Source organism: Alligator mississippiensis, chromosome 8 (assembly GCF_030867095.1).
Source record: "Alligator mississippiensis isolate rAllMis1 chromosome 8, rAllMis1, whole genome shotgun sequence".
Lineage (NCBI taxonomy): Eukaryota > Metazoa > Chordata > Crocodylia > Alligatoridae > Alligator > Alligator mississippiensis.
The window spans coordinates 29,052,576-29,074,207 of NC_081831.1; the positions used below are offsets into that span (position 1 = coordinate 29,052,576).

The window sequence follows — 21,632 nt, forward strand, 5'->3', positions numbered from 1 at the left end:
AAGCTCCTCAAACCCACAGACCACTATCCCATGCTCCTTATTCATGTGGGCACCAAAGACACGGCTCGGAGCGCTCCCAGCTGGGTCATGAGGCGCTACAGGGATTTGGGAGCGGGCTAAAGGGTCTGGGGGCACAGGTGGTGTTCTCGTCGATCCTCCCAGTCTCAGGCTATGGGCTGAGGAGGGAGAGGAGGATCCACGTGGTCAACCAAAGACTGCAGCGCTGGTGTCATTGGGAAGGCTTTGGCTTTCATGACCACAGCCCGCTCTTTGGCGAGAGAGGCAGCAAGCTGCTGGGAAGAGATGGCCTCCACCTCTCTCCCCTGGGGAGGAGGCTCTTCTCAGCCAGACTGGCTGACCTGCTCCACCGGGCTTTAAACTAAGCCTGCTGGGGGTCGGGGGGACTACCGCCACTGCTGGCCTGCTGAGCAACCCTTGCAAAGCCAGCAGGCCAAGGCACTTAAGGGAACCCACCCCTGCCCCAGCCCTGGTACAATCTGTGAGCAAGACAAGAGCCCCCAAGGGGACACTTGCCTGCCTGTACACAAATGCCAGGAGCTTGGGGAATAAGCAGGAGGAGCTCATCCTCCTGCTCAATGCAAATAATTATGATGTCATAGGGATAAGGGAGACCTGGTGGGACTCCACCCATGACTGGACCACGGGTATAGATGGCTATACCCTGTACAGGAGGGATCGTGTAGATAAAAGGGGCGGGGGTGTAGCTCTCTATGTTAAGGAAAGCTACACGTCCCTGCAAGCCGATATTGGCGACCAGGGTGGATGACTGGAGACCCTCTGGGTTAAAATCCATGGAGAACATGGCACAGGGGACACAATGGTGGGAGTCTACTACAGACCTCCCACCCAAAGTCCTGAGCTTGACCAGGAGTTTGCCCGGGAACTGTCTGAGGCCGCATGTTCCAGGACCATGGTTGTCATGGGTGACTTCAATTACCCGGACATCTTGTGGGAGGATCGCTCAGCAAAATCTGAGCGGTCGCAAAGCTTCCTCTTGTGCGTGGATGACCTCTACCTGACTCAAGAAGTCTATGGGCCAACGAGAGGCAAAGCGCTGCTCGACCTGGTACTGGCTACTGGGGAGGACCTAGTCGGCTACCTAGTGATCGATGGGAAGCTGGGTGACAGCGACCACGAGCTGATCACTTTCACCATCCGCCAAAAAGCTGGCAAGTCAGTCAGCAACACGGAAGTCCTTGACTTCAGGAAAGCTGACTTTGACAAGCTCAGGAGGCTTGTCAGTGAGGCCCTAAGGGACTGTGACCACAGGGAGAGGGGAGTTTAAGAAGAGTGGTTGCTCCTCAAGGGAGCAATCCTCAAAACACAAACTAAGTCTATTCTATCTTGGAGGAAAGGCAGCAAGAGGGCACAGCAGCCCCCCTGGCTCTCCAGGGACCTAGAAGAACCTCCTTAGGCTAAAAAGAAAGGCCTACGAAGGATGGAGGATGGGAGTCACCTCCAAGGAGGATTATTCTGCACTGGTCTGGTCCTTTAGGGAGCAGAGCAGGAAAGCCAAGGCTGCAACTGAACTCCAACTAGCTTTGAGCATCAGGGACAATAAAAAGTCCTTTTTCAGATATGTGGGGAGCCGGAGGAAAAGCAGGGGCAACACTGGACCCCTGCTGAACCAGATGGGGCAACTGACAACTGACGCCCAGGAAAAAGCCAACCTATTAAATAGGTACTTTGCGTTGGTCTTTCATCAGTCCCATGGGACGCCCATGTCCGCTACAGGACAGGGAAGTCCGGGTGAGGGTGATCCCCTGCCCTCCATTAATGCTGACTTCGTGAAGGAACATCTTGAGAAGCTGGATACCTTCAAGTCAGCTGGCCCTGACAATCTTCACCCCAGGGTACTCAAGGAGCTGGCGAGCATCATAGCCCAGCCTCTAGCACGGATCTTTGAAAACTCTTGGTGCTCTGGTGTAGTGCCCGAAGACTGGAAGAAGGCCAATGTGGTGCCTATCTTCAAGGAAGGGAGGAAAGCGGATCCGGCTAACTATAGGCCCATTAGCCTGACTTCTATCCCGGGGAAGATCTTAGAAAAGTTTATTAAAGAGGCCATCCTTAATGGACTGGCCGACGCCAACATCTTAAGGGATAGCCAGCACGGGTTTGTTGCAGATAGGTCTTGCTTGACCAATCTCATTTCCTTCTACGACCAGGTGACCTATCACCTGGACAAGGGAGAAGAGATTGATGTCATATATCTTGACTTCAAAAAAGCCTTCAATCTGGTATCCCATGATCGCCTCTTGGTGAAACTGGCCAATTGTCGCCTTGGGTCCACCACGATCCACTGGCTGGAAAATTGGCTCCGTGGTCGGACCCAGAGGGTAGTAATTGATGGAAGTCACTCATCGTGGTGTCCTGTGACCAGTGGGGTCCGCCAAGGCTCTGTCCTTGGACCCATACTGTTCAACATCTTCATTAATGATGTGGACACTGGAGTCAGAAGCGGATTGGCCAAGTTCGCCGATGACACCAAACTTTGGGGCAAAGCATCCACATCAGAAGACAGGCGGGTGATCCAGGCTGTCCCGGACAGGCTCAGCAAGTGGGCGGAGGAGAATCTGCTGGTGTTCAACACCGATAAATGCAAGGTTCTCCACCTTGGGAAGAAAAACCTGCAGCATCCTTATAGGCTCGGCCGTGCTATGTTGGCTAGCACTATGGAAGAAAGAGACTTGGGGATCATCATTGACCACAAGATGAACATGAGCCTGCAATGCGATGCTGCGGCTAGTAAAGCGACCAAAACGCTGGCTTGCATACATAGATGCTTCTCAAGCAAATCCCAGGACGTCATTCTCTCCTACTCGGCCTTGGTGAGGCTGCAGCTGGAGTACTGTGTCCAGTTTTGGGCTCCACAATTCAAAAAGGATGTGGAGAAGCTTGAGAGAGTCCAGAGAAGAGCTACGTGCATGATCAGAGGTCAGGGAAGCAGACCCTACAATGACAGGCTGAGAGCCCTGGGGCTCTTTAGCCTGGAAAAGCGCAGGCTCAGGGGTGATCTGATGGCCACCTATAAGTTTATCAGGGGTGACCACCAGTATCTGGGGGAACGTTTGTTCACCAGAGCGCCCCTAGGGATGACGACTAGGTCGAACGGTCATAAACTACTACAGGATCGTTTCAGGCTGGACATAAGGAAGAATTCCTTTACTGTCCAAGCCCCCAAGGTCTGGAACAGCCTGCCACCCGAGGTGGTTCAAGCGCCTACATTGAACATCTTCAAGAGCAAACTGGATGCTTATCTTGCTGGGATCCTATGACCCCAGCTGACTTCCTGCCCTTTGGGCAGGGGGCTGGACTCGATGATCTTCCGAGGTCCCTTCCAGCCCTAATGTCTATGAAATCTATGAAATCTATATGGTTTTGAATAAGGAACTGTTTTTTGGGCTGGGATTATGGCTAAAAATCCTTTTTGGGCCACCCTACACCATAACTCTGTGCCACTGAGGGAGTCTCCTGAACATCTCTGAACAGTGTTGCCCAGCCCAAAGCATGGTTTGGCACTGCCATACTATCAACTGACAACACCCCCAGCCACTGTACTAAGTATATGGACCTGAAGAAAAAAATGACATTTGGGCTGGGATTATGGCTGGAAATCCTTTTTGTGCCACCCCACATCATGCTGCTGTGGCATCAGGGGACTCTGCCAGACATCTGTCATCTGGATCTTGCCCAGCCGAAACTGCAGTTTGACTATGCTAGGCTGCCAACTGACAGTCCACCCCCCCATGCCCGCTGTACTAAATATATGGTCTTAAATAAGGAACTGGTTTTGGGCTGGGATTATGGGTCAAAATCCTTTGTGGGCCACACCACACCATGTCTCTGTACCACCGGGGGACTCTCCCACATATCTCTGACCAGTCCTGCCCGTTTTGTGCATACCAGGCTGGCAATTGACAGCCCCCAGCCACTGTACTAAGTATATGGGCCCAAATAAGGAATTGACTTCTAGGTTGGGATTACAGGTGGAAATCCTGTTTGGACCACCACACACCATAGCTCTTTGACTCAAGGGGGCTCTCCTGGAGATCTCTGGCCATAGTCTTGCCTGGCCCAAAGCACATGTTGGCCGTATCAGGCTACCAACTGATAGCCCTGCCATGCCCATTGTACTGAGTATATGGACCTGAATATGGAATTGGCTTTTGGTTTGGGATTATGGCTAGAAATCCTGTTTGGACCACCTCACACCATGCCTCTGTGGCACTGGGGATTCTCCTGGACATCCCTGACCAGAGTCTTACCTGGCTCAAAGCACATTTTGGCCATGCCTGGCTCCAATTTACTCTCCATCCCCATGTGCTATTTAGTCTAGGGCCACGAGAAATGGCACCGTTCCATTTTGATGGAACAGCATTTTGTTTCAAATTTCATTTTGATTTGAAACTGACTGTCATTTCTGTCCTGATTTGGATGAAAATTGAAGGAATGGTAGCCCCTTTTGAGGACATTAAACCTGCCAAGTTTCAAGGAGATAGGGGCAGGGATTTCACGGAAACAGCACCTCAAAGTCGTGAAAGCAAAAAACTCACATCACGTGTATGTGTTAAGCCACAGCCGGGTCACAACTGCAGGCTTGCTAGCCCCTGCTGAGGCAACAGCCTGTCAACTTTCAAGGAGATAGATGCAGGGATTTGGGGGAAACTGCACCTCAAGCTGTGGACAAACAAAACTCATGACATGGGTGACACTGTGTGTTAAGGCGCAGCAGGGTTAAAGCTGCAGGCACACTAGCCCCTGCTGAGGCTACAAAGCCTGTCAGCTTTCAAGGAGATAGGTGCAGGGGTTTTGGGGAAACTGTACCTCAAGCTGCTGACAAGCAAAATTTGTGACGTGGGTGCTTGTGGGACTGTGTCTGTCTTGGGGCACAGGGGGGTGAAAATTGCAGGCCTGCTAGGCCCTGTTGCAGCCACAAAGCCTGCCAGCTGTCAAGGAGATAGGTGCAGGGGGCTTCTGGGTTTTGGGGCCTGCACCACTAGCTGTTGACAGGCAAAACTCATGACATGGGTGGGTGACACTATGTGTGTGTTAAGGTGTGCCCTCACTCAACTGACACCAAGGCAGAAAGCAGGGCAGTTCAAACAATGCTGCCTTTTATGCAGTTTTTCCATCCCTTCCCAGAGCACTGGGATTGGAAGAGACCTCGGGAAAGGATGACAGTCACTGGCCAGCTACAGAGTCAATAATGAAGTTACTCCTTCCCTCATCTTCCCCCTCCCTCTCCTTACTCTAGTTCCTGTTGTTGCTGTTCCACCAGGCACTGGACAGCAGGAAATATGCAAATATATTTCCCCACTGGAAGAAGATGGGCCTGGAAGGAGGTGGGCAGTGGGGTTCCTCAGGGTTCGGTCCTTGGACTGGTGTTATTTAATATCTTCATCAGTGATTTGGACAAGGGTGTGGAGAGCACCCTCTCCAAGTTCGCAGATGATACCAAGTTATGGGGCAAAGTTAACACACCAGAGGGCAGGGAGCAGATACAGGCCAATCTGGATATGTTGGCTCAATGGGCGGAACGAAATAGGATGCAATTCAACAAAGATAAATGTAAGGTACTCCGCCTAGGAAGGAGGAATCCCCAGCACACCTATAGGTTGGGGGATGACCCCCTCAGCAGCTCAGAGGCTGAGAGAGCTCTTGAAGTCATAGCTTACTCCAAGATGAACATGAGCTGGCAGTGTAATGAGGCTATCAACAAAGCCAATCGCACCTTGTCGTGCATTAGCAGATGTATGACCAACAGATTGAGGGAGGTGATGCTCCCCACTCTACTCCAACTGCAGCCTGACCAATGCTGCAGTGTCCAGTTTTGGGCGTCACACTTGAAGAGGGACACAGAGGATCTAGAGAGGGTTCAAAGGAGGGCCAGTTGCATGATTAGTGGTCTCCATGAAAGACCCTACGAGGAGAGGTTGAGAGATCTGAATCTCTTCAGCCGTTACAAAAGGCAGCTGAGGGGTGAACTTGTAGCCACCTATAAGTTTATCAGGGGAGGACAGCAGGTAATTGGGGATGCACTGTTTACCAGAGCGCCCCAGGGAGTAACTAGGAATAATGGGTGCAAACTAGTGGAGAGTAGATTCAGGTTAGACATTAGGAAGAAACTTTTTACAGTGAGGGTGTCCAGAGTCTGGAATGGGCTTCCAGGAAAGGTAGTACTATCATCTAACTTGGAGGTCTTCAAGAGGAGGCTGGATGGACACCTGGCTGGGGTCATCTGACCTTGGCCGTCTTTCCTGCCAGGGGCAGGAGGTCGGACATGATGATCCACTGGGTCCCTTCCAACTCTATAATCTATGAAATGTATGAATATGGCTGCATATATAGGGAACCTATACATGTGACAGACCTCGGCTCTGATGCATGGTACTTAGCAGCATGTGTCAGAGCAGACTCGATTAATTGAGTCTGCTGCCAGTCTGCTGAAGTGTGCTAATTAGTGTGCTCCAGCAGCCTTCGTGTCATGTGTATTCATAGTCCCCGCATTTCAAAATGGGAGCAGGGGAGCAACCTCACTGAACAAGCTTTAGTTAAAGTGCCCCCACTACCATTTTGAAATGTGGGATGCTGAATACAGGTGACAGTGGGCGTTTAATTAGGGCAGCTTGCAGAGCCATTCTAATTAAAAGCTTGGCCACCTGGGTCCTGCACCCTGACACACCTGACATGTGGAAGATGGGCTTTCTGGACTAGCCCGGGGGGGGGGGCAGCCCCCCTCCCCTCCCCTACTCTGAACTGCTGCTAATAAGCTGGTGCCCAATGTAACCTTTCTCCTCCCCACAATTAAAGGTGCAGGATAGTCCCCCGGTGGTACAGACATGGTGCAGGGAGGCCCAAAAAGGATTTCCACTCATAATCCCAGCCCAAAAGCCAGTTCCTTATTCGAGCCATTATACTTAGTACAGTGGGCACAGTGGGCTATCAGTCGGCACCTTGCCCTGAAGAAACCGCACTTTGGGCTGGGCAAGACTCTGGTCAGAGATGTCTGGGAAAGTTCCCCAGTAGCACATAGGTATGGTGTGAAGTTGCTCAAGAAGGATTTCTAGCCATAATCCCAATCCAAAATCCAATTCCTTATTTGAGCACATACACTTAATAGTGGGCATGGGGGGCTGCTAGTTGGCAGCCTGGCATAGCCAAACAGCGCATTGGGTTGGATAGGACTGTGCTTAAGGCTCTTCGGGGAGAATCCCCCAGTGGCATCAACATGAAGTTTGGGGTGGCCCAAGAAGTATTTTGCTCCATGATCCCATCCTAATCTGATCTTCATTTAGGGCTCTGTACTTAATGCAGGATATTATTTTTCATATTCATTATGAAGTGTACGTAGCTGATGAAATACTCTCTCTTCAAAACATGTAATTTATGAATTACAAACTTCTATTGGGTATAGATTAGCTTTGAAAAAACAACTGGGAATAAGGGTAGTGCGGGAGCCTTGCACCCTCTGCTGGGGCTGGGCAGACAACCTAGGCCTCCGGTGAGGGGGTTGAAAAGGGACCTGGTGCCATGGAGATGCAGCGGGCTCTAGGTCCCTCTGGTTTCCACTGCCTGCACGAGGCCCAAACTTCTCCGGGGGGTCTGGACACCTGGGTTCTCTCTGACCCTGGGAGGGGAATGGGGGCTGAGAGGATGAGAGCAGTGGAGGGCCCTCTCCTAGTTGTTGGTTGGGACCCCGGACACCTGGGATTTCTCCCAGCCGTAGTACGGCAGTGAGTGGCACGCCCCCCCCATGAACAAACTGACACCAGCTGCCAGGGCTCAGCTGCAGTTTATTGCTGAAGCAAGGAGCAGGGCTGTGGCGGTGGCATCTGCTGCTGGGGTGGGGGGTGCACGCACCCTGTATCCTGAGAGGAGGGGGTCACCGGGGCACAGGAGGCCCAAACTGCTCCATGGTTTCCACCACAAGGCCGAGATGGTCCAGGAAGGAGTTGATGGAGACGCGCAGGAGCCGCGCCTCAGCCGCCCGCCAGCGCCTGCGGGACACCGAAATGTAACGGAGCCGGGGCCCCGCCCCCCCGTGAGACCCCGCACTCTCTCCCCGCCTTCTCCCGCCCCGGGCGGGGTCACTCACACGTGCAGCAAGTTCTCCACCACCGTCAGTTCTTTGCTGACCTCCGCTTTCCGGGGCTCGGGGTCAGGACTCAGGGCCCCGTGGGCAATCCGCGCGTTCAGCGGGGAAGGGAACGGGACGCTCAGTGTGCTGGGGCCGAGTTAAGGCGAAACAGAAGCCGAGGCTAGGACCGGGGCGGCAGCAGCCCAGGGGCAGCTCTTGTGCGACTTGGGTGAGGCCGCCGGGCCCCCTCCCGCACCCTCTCCCTTCCCACACCCCCATGCTCCAGATACAACTCCAGCGCTCGCTGCACCTCCATCCTGCCGGCTCCGCCCCACGTGCCGCAGGGAGAGAAAGCTCCGCCTACAGAACGTTCCTGCGTCACGGAGCCCCACCCTCTCCCCTCCCCGGAATGTTAATACGTCACAGCGCGGCGCCCCACCCGTTTTTCTAACCCTTTTTCAACGAGAGCCTGCGCCCTTCCCTATGCTCGCAGGAAACGTCAGTTGGCTGGAAGCCCCACCCTCTGGGCGCTGAGGTAACGCTCCTAAGAGGTGCCCATACTCTTGCCACCCCGGAGGTAGAACCCAGGCTTGCCCGCACCCGCTCCCTTTCCTCCCCGCTCTTCCAGGGCAGCAGGAACCTAGGAGTCCATGTCTGGCTCCCTCCCCAGGGCCAGCTGCAATTCAATGCTGGCTAAGGGAGCCCTGTTACACCTAGCCCCAGCGTGGCCCACCCCAGAGGTGGCTGCATCTCATCCTTGAGGGGGGAGCCTATAGAGCTATGCCCCCACCCCCAGCAGGCCCTGCTACTTCACAATGAAGAGTAACTAAGAGCTGGCTCAGGGCCTTACTGCCCTGCTAATTGTTCATTCCTTTTTCAAATTATTTTTTAACACATGCAGGCCAGCAAAGTGCAGCCCGGGGACCCACAGACCAACATCCAGCTTGGGACTGAGAAGCAGAGCCCCGTCCTTAGGACAGCGTAAGCAGGTACATTTAGGCATTGGTCTCGTGGTTTTGTTTGGGGTCAGGGGAGAGCAGCAAAGGAGAGGGATTCCCATGTAAATAGCGCCCTCTGCCCCCCCCCCCCCCCCCCCAATCCCAGGGCCAGCTGCATCTCAGTGGCAAGTGAGGGAGCCCTGTGCACGCAGTCGCTGATGTGCCACACCCCAGAGCCAGCTGCATCTTGGGACCAGTTGAAAGGTCCCTGTGTAGACAGCCTCTGCCTGACATCCCACCCCAGAGGCAGCCACATTTAAACACTTGAGCAGGGGCCCCCTATATAAGCCATCCTCCCCCAAAACACTTCCCAACCCCCCCTCCTCCCAGGGCAGCTGCATGTTACCAGGTAAGGGTCCCTGTATCACTCCCTGCAGAGGTGACTGTGTCTCTGTGCTTGGAAAGTGTATGGGGGGGGGTCCCCTGTTTAACCAGACAGAGCCAGGCCAGTCTTGTATTCACCATCACCTTTAATTGTGGGAAGGAGAAAGGTTACATTGGCCACCAGCTTATTAGCAGCAGTTCAGAGTAGGAACAGGGGCAGCAGAGGGGAGGGGGGCTGCCCCTCCCTTCCCCCCCTGGGGGCTAGTCCAGAAAGCCCATCTCCAACATGTCAGGTGTGTCAGGGTGCAGGATCCGGGTGGCCAAGCGCTCTATGTCATCCAGGCTCAGGAGGCGAAGGCTGCGGTCATAGTCCTGGGGAAAAGAGGAATGCTATATGAGGCAAAACACTGATACTGGAGGGTCTTGGTATAACCAACCCCCTATATAGGTCCCCTGAAAGAGCAGGCACATGTTAGCATCATGCAAAGGGTGTAACCAGCCCCAGACACTCCCTGCCCCAGAGGTGGCTACATCCTGATGCCAGGAAAGGGGGGCCTTCTAATACCCAGCCCCTGACGCACCCCACCCCAGAAACAGCCACATTTTGTGGCCAGCCCCATGCCCGGGACTCACCTTTTGCAGCTGCTCCAGCACCTTCTCCATGTCAGCTGTGCTAAAATGCCGTGCCAGGACCTGGGTGAGCTGGGGCCAGAGGGTGGGGAAGGCTGTGGCAGGAGAGGAGCCTTTACACCCAGTCTCCTCAGGTGATGCCTTCTCTGGTGGCTTGATTACCAGGTTCAGCTTGGACTCAGGGCCAATGGCGTAGTCTGAGAGCCGGTGCTCATCTGTGGAGGCACAGGGGTGAGCCCCCCACCCCTGGAACCTGCCACCGCTCTCAGCTTTGCTGAACCCTCAGGATCCCTATACTGCACCCTGGAAGCAGCTGCTGAACCCCCCCAAAGCAGCCCTCCCTAGCCTCCTTGGGTGGCAGGGAGATGGATCAGTTGGCTCCATAGTGTTATCAGTAGGCTCCAGAGTAAACGCCCTCCACAGCGATGTTCAGGCAGCGGCCCCTGTCCCCGCAAGGCTCCGCTGATCTTCCACAACCCCCCAGAGCTGCCCCCAGACGCACCGGCCAGGGCCTTGCCCTTGAAGAGCAGCCGCTGCTGAGCCACGGGGACATGGAGATTCTCAGCCACCAGGCGCTTCAAGGCCCCGACGCGCTCGTCCGGGGAGACCTGGGGGGAGCAGTGACAGACGGATCCCCCCGGCCTGAACTCCAGCCACCCCACCCAGGGCACCCCCCTCCCCCAACCTAGGATTCCCGCTGCCCGCCCTCACGTATCCACCCCCACCTTGTCCCTCCTCCACAACGCTCCGGGGCTCTCGCACCTGGAGACTGCACTCCCGACCCTGCAGCGCCTTCACCGTGAGCAGCATCGCGAGCCCTTTAACTGCACCATAGAGTTATACGGCCAGAGTGGCCGCGGAGGAACTATAGAGAAGCAGGCCGGAAGTAGGGCGGCCTAGACAGATGAAGACGCAGGTAGAGCAAGAGCGGCTCTTTCAGTACTATGGAGACGGAAGTGCAGCGGGCGTACTTTGCATCATAAAGCTATCTCTTGGGGGCTAGAGTGCTCCTTTGAGTGGGAAGTTTAGCCGTACTCACTCCACGCCTTGCCTTCGCAACTGAGCATTAGGCGTGAGCAACAAATGGGGAGCAATTAACGCACTAGCACAGGGAATTGGGGGTGGGGTTGTTGTTCTTTGCTGCCCCTAGGCTTCTGGGCTTTGTCAGGCCGGAAAGATATCCTTCCTTAAGTGTCAGCAGTAGGTTCCAGAATAAACACACAAGTCGTGGTGAACTGCAGGTTCATGGGGGGTTTGCCTCACTCGGTAATGCTGGGCAATATTGCGACTTGCAGCAGGGGGTTCCATCTCACCCCTCTGTTTGGGGTCAACCTCATGCTGCATTGGGGTCAGGAAGGAATTATATGCCCTGGTCCTTTTGGTATGAATTCCAGGGTTACCACTTCCTCTGGCTTCAGCCTGGGGTCTTTCATGCATTGAATCTCTGGGTGCATGTTTGAATTAAAGCTTGAGAGAAACCAGCGACCATGTGACACATTTTCAAACACTAACTTTGTAGCTGCTTGGCTCGGTTTATAGCTGGAAGGCATGATATTTATGGTGCGATGAGGAATTTTCACATGGAGCCAGTCTAAATGATGAACCAGGGATTTGTGCAATATATGTAACACCTAGCGGGGACCTGTTTACTGTTGAGACCTCAGACGACCTGACACTGACTGCCAGGAATTAGCCAGATAGATGCATCAGAGGGGCTGTGTTGTGTACAACCCAGCTCCTTGTTGGGATGCACTTGGCTGCCTCTGCGTCCCTCAGCTTGGGTGGTGCCTGGCAGGATGGTGGCATCCTCCAGCTGATGGATGTTGGGATACAGTCCCTGACTGCTGGGTAGAAAAGGCCCCTGAGAGAGGAGGCAATGGCCCAGAAGCAGCCACATGGGTTCACCACATGTATTTTCATCGCGTGGGACTGAGACATAAACCTGGTGGTGGTGTCACTTCATGGGTGAGCCATGTAAACTGTGGGAGGCTTGCTGTACCTACCTCCTGCTTCTATGCTGAAGTCCCCTTAACTCTGCCCCTCAGGTGGGGAATATGCCTTGGGCATCTCTGACTAGATGAAAACTGGTAGAGAGAGGACATGTTTACTGTCAGCAGTGTCTTGGGGCCTACCTTTGCTGGGACAGTCAGAAGCTCTTGAAATTTAGGGCAATGAAGATGGGCAGGGAGGGACCAGCTACAAGTTTCTTGCCTAGTGATTCAGCAGGCTTTGAGGCAACTGGAGGAGGTTCAGAATGGTGCTGGGGCTGCTCTAAGTCTGTTCTTGCTGTTGCCTCTGTCTGCTTCTTGTTTCACTAGGCTGCCCTCTACCCCAGCCCAAAACCCCTGGGCTGGGATACAGCCCCCTGCAAGGTGTCACCTGAGCCATAGCACAGCTTGAAATATTCAGGCCTACCAGTGATTGGGTGTCCATGGCTGGAGCCAGCTGGCAGGCAGCAGAAAACCTGAGACAACCAGGGCACCTGTCTCTTCTGGGAGCCCTTGGAACCCTGGCCCAGGCTGGGGGCAGTGGGTTTGCCCTGGGGTTCCTGCAGCAGAAGTGGGGCCTGGATAGGGGATCTGGTGTGCATGGAGGGCACCTGCCCCCCCAGCCAACTGTTCCATACCCAGAGAGGGAAGGGGAGGGCTGTGTCCGCCAGAGCATGGAGATGGAAAGAACACGGACACGAGGATAGAAAAATAGATTTTCATCAATATCAGCCAAACTAGCTGGTTACAGCCAACCCAGACCTGATGCCCTCTTACACTCCAGCTCCAAGTCCTGCCAGTGACTCTCATTCCTGACTCACAGGCCCCTGCTGTTTCCCCTCCCCTCCTGCAGCACCCCCAAGCCCACCCATCCCAGAACATGGCTGTGACCCCACTCCACAGCTCCTCCCATCTCTCCCCAAGCCCAGTGGCAATGGGAGTAGGGGAAAGAGGCCAAGTTTTCACATTTTCCATCTGCAAGAGGGAGTGGGGGCCAGCTAGACTCAGGCCTGCCCGGAGGGGGATAGGGGGGTTTACTTGTCCTTGCACCTGCCAGCCCTCCTCCTACCACTCATCCAGGATGAGGGCCAAGCACCCTGCCCTGAGCAGGGGCAACACTCCTTTGTGCCAGAAGGGTGGAGCACCTGCTACAGGGGAGTGAGGCAGAGCTGGGATGAGGCAGGGGGCTACAGGTGGGGAGTGAGGGACACAGGCAGGGGGCTGCAGATCAGAAGTGAGTGACACTTCAGCTGCCCTGTTTCCCCTTCATTAACTAATAAGGTCCCAAAGCCTGCTGTCTACTCCAGCCCCTCCCTAAAGCCTCCAGCCACAGCATGTTGCTTGCATTCTCTTTTCCAGCCACTCCCCCAGAACCAGGGTGGAGGGGGCCCCATGCCTGGCTTATTCCCATTCTAGAACTACCCCAGTCCCCCTGCTCTGTGCCTGGAGCAGGGTCATGGCTGATGGACTAGAAAACACAGCAGTAGAAAAATAGAGGGTCCCTCCGTTTTCTCCTTTGGTTCTTGGCTCCAGGGCCTCAGGATTGGGAGAGTAGTGGGGGCACTGCTGCTGGGAACTAGCTACTGTTGGGCAGGTCTCAGGGGCCGGGTGGGGGCCAGAGGCGCTGGTAGAGGAGATTCCCCAGGACGAGTACCATCATCTCAGAGGTGCCACTGAGGGCCACGACAAAGGGTGCCTGGGAAGCCATGTCTGCCTGACGGCGCCGGAAAGAGAGCTGCAACACAGCCAGGGCCAGCAGGCTATTCTGCACCCCTACCTCGATGGCTACAGTTCGGCGGTGAGGGCCTGGCAGCCCCAGCCCAGCTGCCAACCCGTAGCCCAACAGGAGCCCCACAGCTGGCACGGTGAGGCCGGCCAGCACCACGGGCGCCTGTGCCTCAGCCAGGATGACAGCGCCCATGTGGTAGGCCATGGCCAGGCCCCCAAGCAGGAGCAGAAAGCTGAAGGGCTTGAGAAGCAGCAGCAGCAACCTGGCGACACGTGGCAGCTTGCACTTTATCACAATGCCAGTCGAGATAGGTGCAGCGATGAAGAGCAGTGTGCCTAGGATCTTGCCCACAGGCACATGCAGGCCTGGTGGGGCACTCAGCAGCCGCCCGTACAGTGCCCATGACAGCGGCATAAGCCCTGCAGCCGCCACAGTGGACAACAGCGTCATGGAGATGGCCAGCGTGACATCCCCACCCAGCAGCAGGCTGTAGAGGTAGCCACCACCTCCACCTGGTGAGGAGCAGGTGATGACCAGTCCCAGTGCCAGGCCCTGGGGCAGTGCCAGGGCCCACGACAGCAGATAGCCATACAGAGGCATGGCCACAAACTGGCCCACGATGCCCAGCAGCACGGGCTGGGGGCGGCGGGCCAGGCCCCGCAGTGCCTCAGCCTCTACCTTGCAGCCGAAGGCACACTTATTGAGGAAGATGAGGGGCAGCAGTGCGTACAGCACTGGGTTCTCTGAGAAGTGGCCCAGCGCTGGGACTGGGACCACAGCAGCTGCCACTCGCACCCGGTAGTCACAGCGCTCCTCCACCAGGTGCTGGCGGTCCAGCAGCCGCAGCTGAAGTGGGGCCAGGCCAGCTGGCCCCGAGCGGATGGCCACCAGGAAGCCGCTGGCACCGCAGCAAAGGGCGCTGATGTTCTCCACTGCCAGCACATCTGGGGCCAGTGAGGCCACACGCAGCTGCGGCTGCCCGGTGCTAGTGCTGTTGCCCCCATAGCGACTGGACACCACCATGATGCCACGGCTGCGCTCAGGGAACTCGAACTCCAGGGTGCTGCCATCACCCACGCTCAGGTATGGGGCTTCAACACAGCTGCCCCCCACCAGCAGCAGCAGCAGCAGCCACGAGGCCATGGAGATGGGCACCTGGACCATGGCCTTTAGTATCACACTCCTGGCTGGGGGGGGGGGGGCGGGGTCACACCCTCATGGCTGTCGCATGGGGGCTCTGGGGTGCTTCCGTTGATCCTGAGCAGGGGGAAAGACTAGAGATTAGGGGGGGGTGCCCCAGTAGCCTCTCCCCCCACACTGCCTTGGAACAGGTTTTTGAGGAGAAAGCAGCCAGAAATGGAACACACGGAGCCACTCCCGGCTTGCCGCCTCCACCCCAGTATCTTCCTCCCCTCCCAGGAAGTAGATCCCCCCCCCCTCTGACCTCTGACCCCAGGTCTCAGGCCTACTCCTTTTTCTCCCCGCTCCTGACTGACCCCTGATCTCTTTGTCCCGCTCACCTGCTGCTGCAACCCTCACAGCCCCTACGGGACCCGGCTGCGCCCCACTGCTTCCTCCCTCCTGGCCGCGGCCACACCTCCAGCTATACGTCATGCTCCCAGCCACACCCCTAGGGCATGCCCTCTCATCATGGGCCCCGCCCACCCCGGAAGCGGGGGCGGGGCTGGGAGTTGTAGTCAATTTCCCTCCTCTGCCGGAACTGGAAGGGCGGGATTAGGGGTAGCTTGAGCCTTGATTTGTTGGGGGATGGTTTCCTTCCCCACCCCGTCATCTGATGAGGGCATGTTTCAGTTCCACCCTCTTGCCATTCCGGGGGGTATAGCCTATTTGTCCGCCTCTCCCTGGCTTTCCCGGTCCTGTGCTCCTGAGTACTGGTGGGACGGCGAGCAGCCTGCGTTCTGATTGGCCCACGATTCACTCCGATTAATGGCGACTTTCTGTCGAAGCCTCAAATTAGAAGCCCCGCCCCCTCCCACGCCCCTGGAGCCCTGTGATCTGATTGGCTGACTCAGGGGCTCCCCTTCCTGTCATTGGCTGAGGCTAAGAGAACCCCTATGCCCTAATTGGTGGGTTACCTGGAACTCCGCACTCTCATTGGTGGGTTAGGGATGCCCCTTCCTTTCACTGGGGGGAGGGGGCGCAGCCCACCCTTCCTCCTCCGCTATAGGATGCCCAGGGAGATGGGGGCGGGGCAAGATTAGGCGCTACCCGGTAGCTTTCAGGGCTGGTGCTGCTGCAGGACCCTCGAGCCGCGGCCCTGCTCTGCGTCCACGCGTTGCGTCCGTTTCTTGGGGGGGATGGGGCGCTCGGGGCTACGTAGGGTAGGGGCAGGGCGGGGAAGATCTGTAGGGCCTCGGGGCTTGCGTCGGTGAATCCAGGCCTGCCCTTGCGGCCGCGGAGCTTGGCGCGGCCGGGCCCTGCCCTCCCAACGCCCCCTCGGGCCCCGGGCGGGGTCATGAGGCTGGCAGGTGAGAGCGGCCCGCGGGGCGTTGGGAGGGGGGCGGGGGTGGGAATGGGAGCAGCCCCGTGTATCCCAGCTCTACCCCCCAACCAGGCCCGCTCCGCGTGGTCGTCATCGTCCTCACTGCCGGTCTTACCTGGATCCTGGCCAGCCTCTTGCTGGGCACTGAGAGCGGCTTCGGCTTCGCCCGGCTCCAGCGCCTCCTGGCCAGTAGGTCCGGGGCCCTTGCTTGAGGGCTTGGTACTGGGGCTGTGGACTGCTATACCCCCTACTTCCCTGCACCACACTCAGGCAGGGGCCTCACAGCTGCTGTGAGGCCGGGGCTGGGGGGTTATCTCTTACTGGGAGGGGCTGGAGGACACCCTGAATCCCTGCAGTGGAGCCCAGTGACCCTTGTGTGCTCAGTCCTTTCGTGAGGGGTGAAAGGAGGGGTGGCTGCGTAGGTCTTGGTAGGGCTGGGATCTCTCCTATGCAGCAGAGTCTAAGGGGGGCTGGGGGCTGGTTTTGGGGGGGCGTGGGGCACTGATGTTGGTTTCTCTCTGCAGGCCCTGAGAATCCCCCCACAGCTGGTAGGTGACTTGCAGGGGGGGGGAGAGGGGTGCTTTATTGGGTGGTCCCCAGGTAGATGGGGGTGGTGGTCCCTGGAGGGGGAGGTGGCAGTGCTCTAGATGGATCCCCCTGCCCCCCACCCCAGGTTGGCTGTACTGGCTGAGGATGAGTGACTCCATGGCTGCATCTCCATTCAGTACCCCCCCTCCCCTCCCCCCGCATGGGGGGATGAGGATGGATTAGGGATGCTGCCCTGACCCCTCCCTCGCTTCCTTCTGCAGAGCCGAGGCCACGATGGTTCAAGTGTGGGCTGCCCCAGCCCTGCCCCGAGCATCACTTGGCTTTCCGCCTCGTCAGTGGTGCTGCCAACGTTGTGGGGCCCAAGATCTGCCTTGAGGACCAGATGTGAGTACGGGAGGGTGCTGGAGATGAATGGGGAAACAGCAGGAGAGAACTCGGGTGTCCTGGTTCCCAGCTCCCTCTGCTCTTACTCCCAGGAAGGGTCTCTGGAGCTGCTGGGGGGGAGTGGGGGGTGTATCTCCAATATGGGAGAGGCAGGGGGACCATGGGGGGCAGGTGTAGGGGATGGGGGTGCCTCTCACCTACCAGTGCCTCTGGCCCCCGCCCGGTCCCTGAGACTTGTCTGGTTGTAGCCAGCTCCTGGCTGCTCTCACCCCCAGCCCCCGCTCCCCTCCCAGAGACCCCAGGCGTCTGGGTCCCCAGCCCTGGAATTGGTGGGGAGCAGTTGTGAACTTTGATCTCACCAGCCCCCCCCTTACACCCAAATCTCTTTCCAGGCTCATGAGCAGCGTCAAAAACAATGTCGGCCGTGGCCTGAACATCGCCCTGGTCAATGGTGAAGCTGGGGGGGTGGTCTGGTCCCTGGAAGGGGCATTGGGGGAGCTGGGGAGAGGCGGTCCAGTCAGGGTGGGGCATATTGCTGGTCACTGGGGAGAGGGGGTGGGGAGGAGTGGCAGGGGGCTAGGATTTCTGGATTCTATCCTCCGCTCTGGTGGGAAGGAGAGTGGAGTGAGCTGGGGCTGCAGGGATGGAAGTCCATACACCTGGGTTCTTGGGATGGGGGTGGGGGTTGGGAGTCAGGATGCTTGGGTTCTCTCCCCAGCTCTGGGGAATGGGGTCAGTTGGTCACCTGGGAGCTCAGACACCTGGGCTGTCTGGATGGGGAGAGGGGGCTGGGGTGGGGAGGAGCAGAGGGGGCTGGGAGACCGGATGCCTGGGTTCTCTGGGAGGAGGGTGGGAGCAGTGGGGGCTGGGAGCTTGGAAGTCTCTGGGTTCTCTCCAGGTTGGGAGCTGGTGTGGGGCTCTGATGCTGCCTCCTTTCTGTCTAGGTGTGAATGGGGAGCTGATTGATGCCAAGGCCTTTGATATGTGGGCTGGAGGTGAGTGGGTCCTGGTGGGATTGCAGGGCATGGGGGGAGGAGGCCCGGCCATGTGCTAACCTCCCCCTCCCCCCGGTCTCCCCACAGATGTCAACGAACTGCTGAAGTTTCTGCGCCCCCTGCACGAAGGGACCCTGGTGTTCGTGGCTTCGTTTGATGACCCAGCCACTAAGTGAGCATACAACTCATGAGGGTATCCCCGACCCCTTCCAAACTAGCCCAATCCTCTCTCCTCTGGACCTGGCTACATTTTGGGGCAGAGGATGGTGAAGTCTTCCTTTCTGGGGGTGGGGGACTAGGCTGTCTGGGACATGTCTGCACACATAGAGAACCCAGGTATCCATTGAACACCCCTCTTCCTCCTCCTACCCCCAGCACCCACCCCTGCAGGCATCTAGGACACACCAGCATTAGTTCCCATCTCCTACCCCTGAGTTCTAAGGGGCAGCGAGAAAAGTGGGTGGGCAGATGGGGGTCAGCCTGTGGGGCTCCCAGGGGGCCGTGGCTACCTCTTGGGAGGGGCTACCAATTTTGGGGGCCCTGACCTCCCTTTCCCCTCCAGGATGAATGAGGAGGCGCGGGGGCTGTTTGGAGCACTGGGCAGCCGGGCAGCCGCTGACCTTGCCTTCCGCGACAGCTGGGTCTTCGCGGGTGCCAAGGGGGTACAGGACAAGAGCCCCTTTGAGCAGGTCAGAGCCTCCAGGGGCCCTCCCTCTTTCCTTGGGATATTGAGGTCCCTTAGGTTGGGGAGTGATTGGGAGGGTGTCCAGATCTGCGGGCAGTCTGGAAATCCCAAGGTGGAAGGAGGGGGGCTCTAGGGCTGGAAGTGGGGGATCTAAGATTAGGGAGGGCCACCCTAGGCTGGGAAGTGGGAGGTGGGGGCTTATGTAGGTCTGAGTGGGGGGAAGAAGGGAGTGCAGTCTGAGTTTGGGGGGGCTGACCCCCGTTTTGTTCTCCCCCCACTTTGTAGCACATGAAGAACAGCAAGAGCTCCAACAAGTACGAGGGCTGGCCTGAGGCACTGGAGCTGGCTGGCTGTGTCCCACAGCGCACGCCTGAGGGCCAGTGATTCCCTCCACCCTGCAGTGGGTAGCTAGGGCCCCTGTGAAACCCCCCCAGCAAGGGCAGGGCTGTTTTTCCCCCCCCCCCCCCCCCCCCCCCCACTGGCTCTAACTTATGTCCCCTGTGCTAGGAGCAAACCCAAGCTCTGGGCTACCAGTTCCCCGCCTTTCCAGTTCCAACTCAGATTTCTGGGGAGGGCAGTAATCTGCCCCCAAGTGCCTTATGCTGGAGGTGCCCCTGCCTTCCTCCCCCCGGGCAGAAGACAGGAATGTGGTTTTGGTGTCTGAGGGAGCTCCAGGGCTGGGGAGTTTCAACTGTTGATCATTGTAACACCCCTGCCCCCCCCTTTCTTTGGGGCTGCTGCCTCCAAATAAAAACAGTGCAGACCAGCCTGGCCTCTTTGTCCTTGGGGGGGCAAACACCAAACAACACCATCCCCTTGGGCAGGACCCAGGCATCTGAGACCCAACTTCTCCAGAGCCCTAGGTGTAACCCAAGTGTGGGAGACTACCCCATGTGCGGTAGCACCGCACTGTCCCTCACTGTTCCCTATTGGCCAGTGGCCCCGGAGACCCACCCTACTGGCTGAGAGTTGCCAGGTTCATTACTAAGCAAGTGGCCATGCTTGGAAGTGGCAGGTTGAGGGAACGTAGGGTGGCCATTTTTACTAAGGGGCAGGGACTGGAGTGGCAGCCATCTTGGCAGGGCCACATGATCGGTTGCTTGTATATAATCCCACCATAGTGGCCATTTTTGATAAGGGTAGCCTGAGTTGCCTCCCTCCGCAGCTGCAGGGAGCCCCCTCCCCCCACTGTATGTGCATGTATCCTTGCACGTGCACCGCACCCCTTGTGTGTATACATGCATACACTTTGTCAGACAAGGTTCTTTGGATAAATCATATCTTTTATGAGACCAACTCAAATAGTTGGAAAAATTCTTAGCAAGCTGTCGGGCACAAACACCCTTGGTCAGGCTGAGGAAGCATCTGCAAGACAGTTTGTGCTCCTCCTGGATAGTGGTAAAGCAGCCAGTGGCCAGTATGTGTTCATGCACTTTGCACATGCACCGCACCCCCCACGTGTGCCCAGGTTGGGTGAGACTGGTCAGAGCCTGGTGCCTGCTAGACACCACCAAGCCCCAGGGTCAGATGCCTGGGTTCACGTGGTTCTGGCCGGGGGTCCCAGAGACCTGCGTTCTTTCTTCTGCAGGGGCGGGATCCCTGGGGTCTGTACTCTTATGGCTTCCTCTGTTTGCTCTTGAGCAGGGCTGCTGGGCTCCTGGGTTCTCTGCCGTGTTTGGAGGAGGGGAAGCCATCTGGGGTGAAGGGAGGGTTAACCACTTGCCTCCCACAGCCATGCTGGGAAGAGTGGGGTCAGCCTGCATGTAGCTGGGATCAGACGGCAGCATTGGGGTGGGGGTAGAAGCATAATGCACTCCTCTGCTGTGCGACAGGGCATGGCTGCTAGACCCCAGGGAGCTCAGGTCTCCCAGGAACTGATCCAGGCTGATTCATGAGCCTGAAGTTGGTTGCTTATTCCCATTTCCTTTTTTAAAAGATAATCTATACCCAATAAAAGCTTGTTATTAATGAATTACACATCCTAAAGAGAGAGAGAATTTAATTAGCTAGGCAGATACACTAAATCATGTGTAAATAATATCCCACATCAAGTAAAGAGCCTTAAATGAAGGTCAAGTTAGGATGGGATTATGAGTCAAAATACTTTGTGGGCCACCCTAAACTTCCTGTGAATGCCACTGGGGGACTGTCCCAAAGAACCCTGACCCCAGTCTTGCCTGGCCCATAGCACATTTTGTCTGTGCCAGGCTGCCTACTGACAGCAGCCAAGCCACTGTGCTATCTGGTAGGACTGTGCAAAATGGCACCATTCCGTTTCGACTTGTGTTTTGACGGAACAGCATTTTGTTTTGAGTTTCATTTTGATTCAAAACTTCTGTTCCATTTCGTTTTGTTGAAACAATTTCACTGTTTCAACATTTTGCCCATAGGCTATAATGGAGAAGCTTGAAACAGCCTATAATGTTGTCACTTCTGGCCTAATTTAGATGAAACTTGCAGGAATAATAGCCCCTTCTAAGAGTATGAAGCCTGCCAAGTTTCAAGGAGATAGGGGTAGGGGTTTCAGGGAAACCACCTCAAAGTCTTGAAAGCAAAAAACTCGTATCACGTGTATGTGTTAAGCCACAGTGGGGTCAAAACTGCAGGCTTGCTAGCCCATGCTGAGGCAACAGCCTGCCAGCTTTCAAGAAGATAGATGCAGGCGTTTCAGGGAAACTGTACCTCAAGCTGCTGACAAGCAAAATTTGTGACGTGGGTGCTTGTGGGACTGTGTCTGTCTGTTTTGGGG

At 56.6% G+C, this 21,632-nt stretch overlaps 4 protein-coding genes across 6 annotated transcripts; 1 reads left to right on the top strand and 3 right to left on the bottom strand.

Moving 5' to 3' along the window:
* Nucleotides 1-7,797: 7,797 nt before the first annotated feature.
* LAGE3 (L antigen family member 3) lies at nt 7,798-8,493 on the bottom strand. Its single transcript, XM_006278200.4, has 3 exons — nt 8,389-8,493; nt 8,117-8,245; nt 7,798-8,018 (listed from the first exon to the last, which is right to left on the bottom strand). The coding sequence occupies exons 1-3, from the start codon at nt 8,412-8,414 to the stop codon at nt 7,904-7,906; spliced, it is 270 nt and encodes an 89-aa protein (XP_006278262.1). The 5' UTR covers nt 8,415-8,493; the 3' UTR covers nt 7,798-7,903.
* Nucleotides 8,494-9,546: 1,053 nt separating this feature from the next.
* Nucleotides 9,547-12,657, bottom strand: UBL4A (ubiquitin like 4A). Of its 2 annotated transcripts, XM_006278183.4 has the most exons (4): nt 10,813-11,750; nt 10,553-10,658; nt 10,054-10,265; nt 9,547-9,792 (listed from the first exon to the last, which is right to left on the bottom strand). In XM_006278183.4, the coding sequence occupies exons 1-4, from the start codon at nt 10,858-10,860 to the stop codon at nt 9,682-9,684; spliced, it is 477 nt and encodes a 158-aa protein (XP_006278245.1). In that variant the 5' UTR covers nt 10,861-11,750; the 3' UTR covers nt 9,547-9,681. The 2 variants fall into 2 exon arrangements, with proteins under 2 accessions (XP_006278245.1, XP_019336297.1); XM_019480752.2 differs by lacking the exon at nt 10,553-10,658 and having other exon boundaries at nt 10,776-12,657.
* An 85-nt stretch (nt 12,658-12,742) lies between these two features.
* Nucleotides 12,743-15,725, bottom strand: SLC10A3 (solute carrier family 10 member 3). Its single transcript, XM_006278182.4, has 2 exons — nt 15,288-15,725; nt 12,743-15,024 (listed from the first exon to the last, which is right to left on the bottom strand). The coding sequence occupies exon 2, from the start codon at nt 14,929-14,931 to the stop codon at nt 13,636-13,638; it is 1,296 nt and encodes a 431-aa protein (XP_006278244.1). The 5' UTR covers nt 14,932-15,024; nt 15,288-15,725; the 3' UTR covers nt 12,743-13,635.
* Nucleotides 15,726-15,970: 245 nt separating this feature from the next.
* FAM3A (FAM3 metabolism regulating signaling molecule A) lies at nt 15,971-19,649 on the top strand. 2 transcript variants are annotated; one of them, XM_006278199.4, is made up of 9 exons: nt 15,973-16,256; nt 16,343-16,459; nt 16,795-16,818; nt 17,080-17,203; nt 17,596-17,654; nt 18,148-18,198; nt 18,286-18,370; nt 18,761-18,887; nt 19,169-19,649. In XM_006278199.4, exons 1-9 carry the CDS (start codon nt 16,244-16,246, stop codon nt 19,265-19,267), a joined length of 699 nt encoding a protein of 232 aa, XP_006278261.1. In that variant the 5' UTR covers nt 15,973-16,243; the 3' UTR covers nt 19,268-19,649. The 2 variants fall into 2 exon arrangements, with proteins under 2 accessions (XP_019336296.1, XP_006278261.1); XM_019480751.2 differs by lacking the exon at nt 16,795-16,818 and having other exon boundaries at nt 15,971-16,256.
* The last annotated feature ends 1,983 nt before the right edge of the window (nt 19,650-21,632 follow it).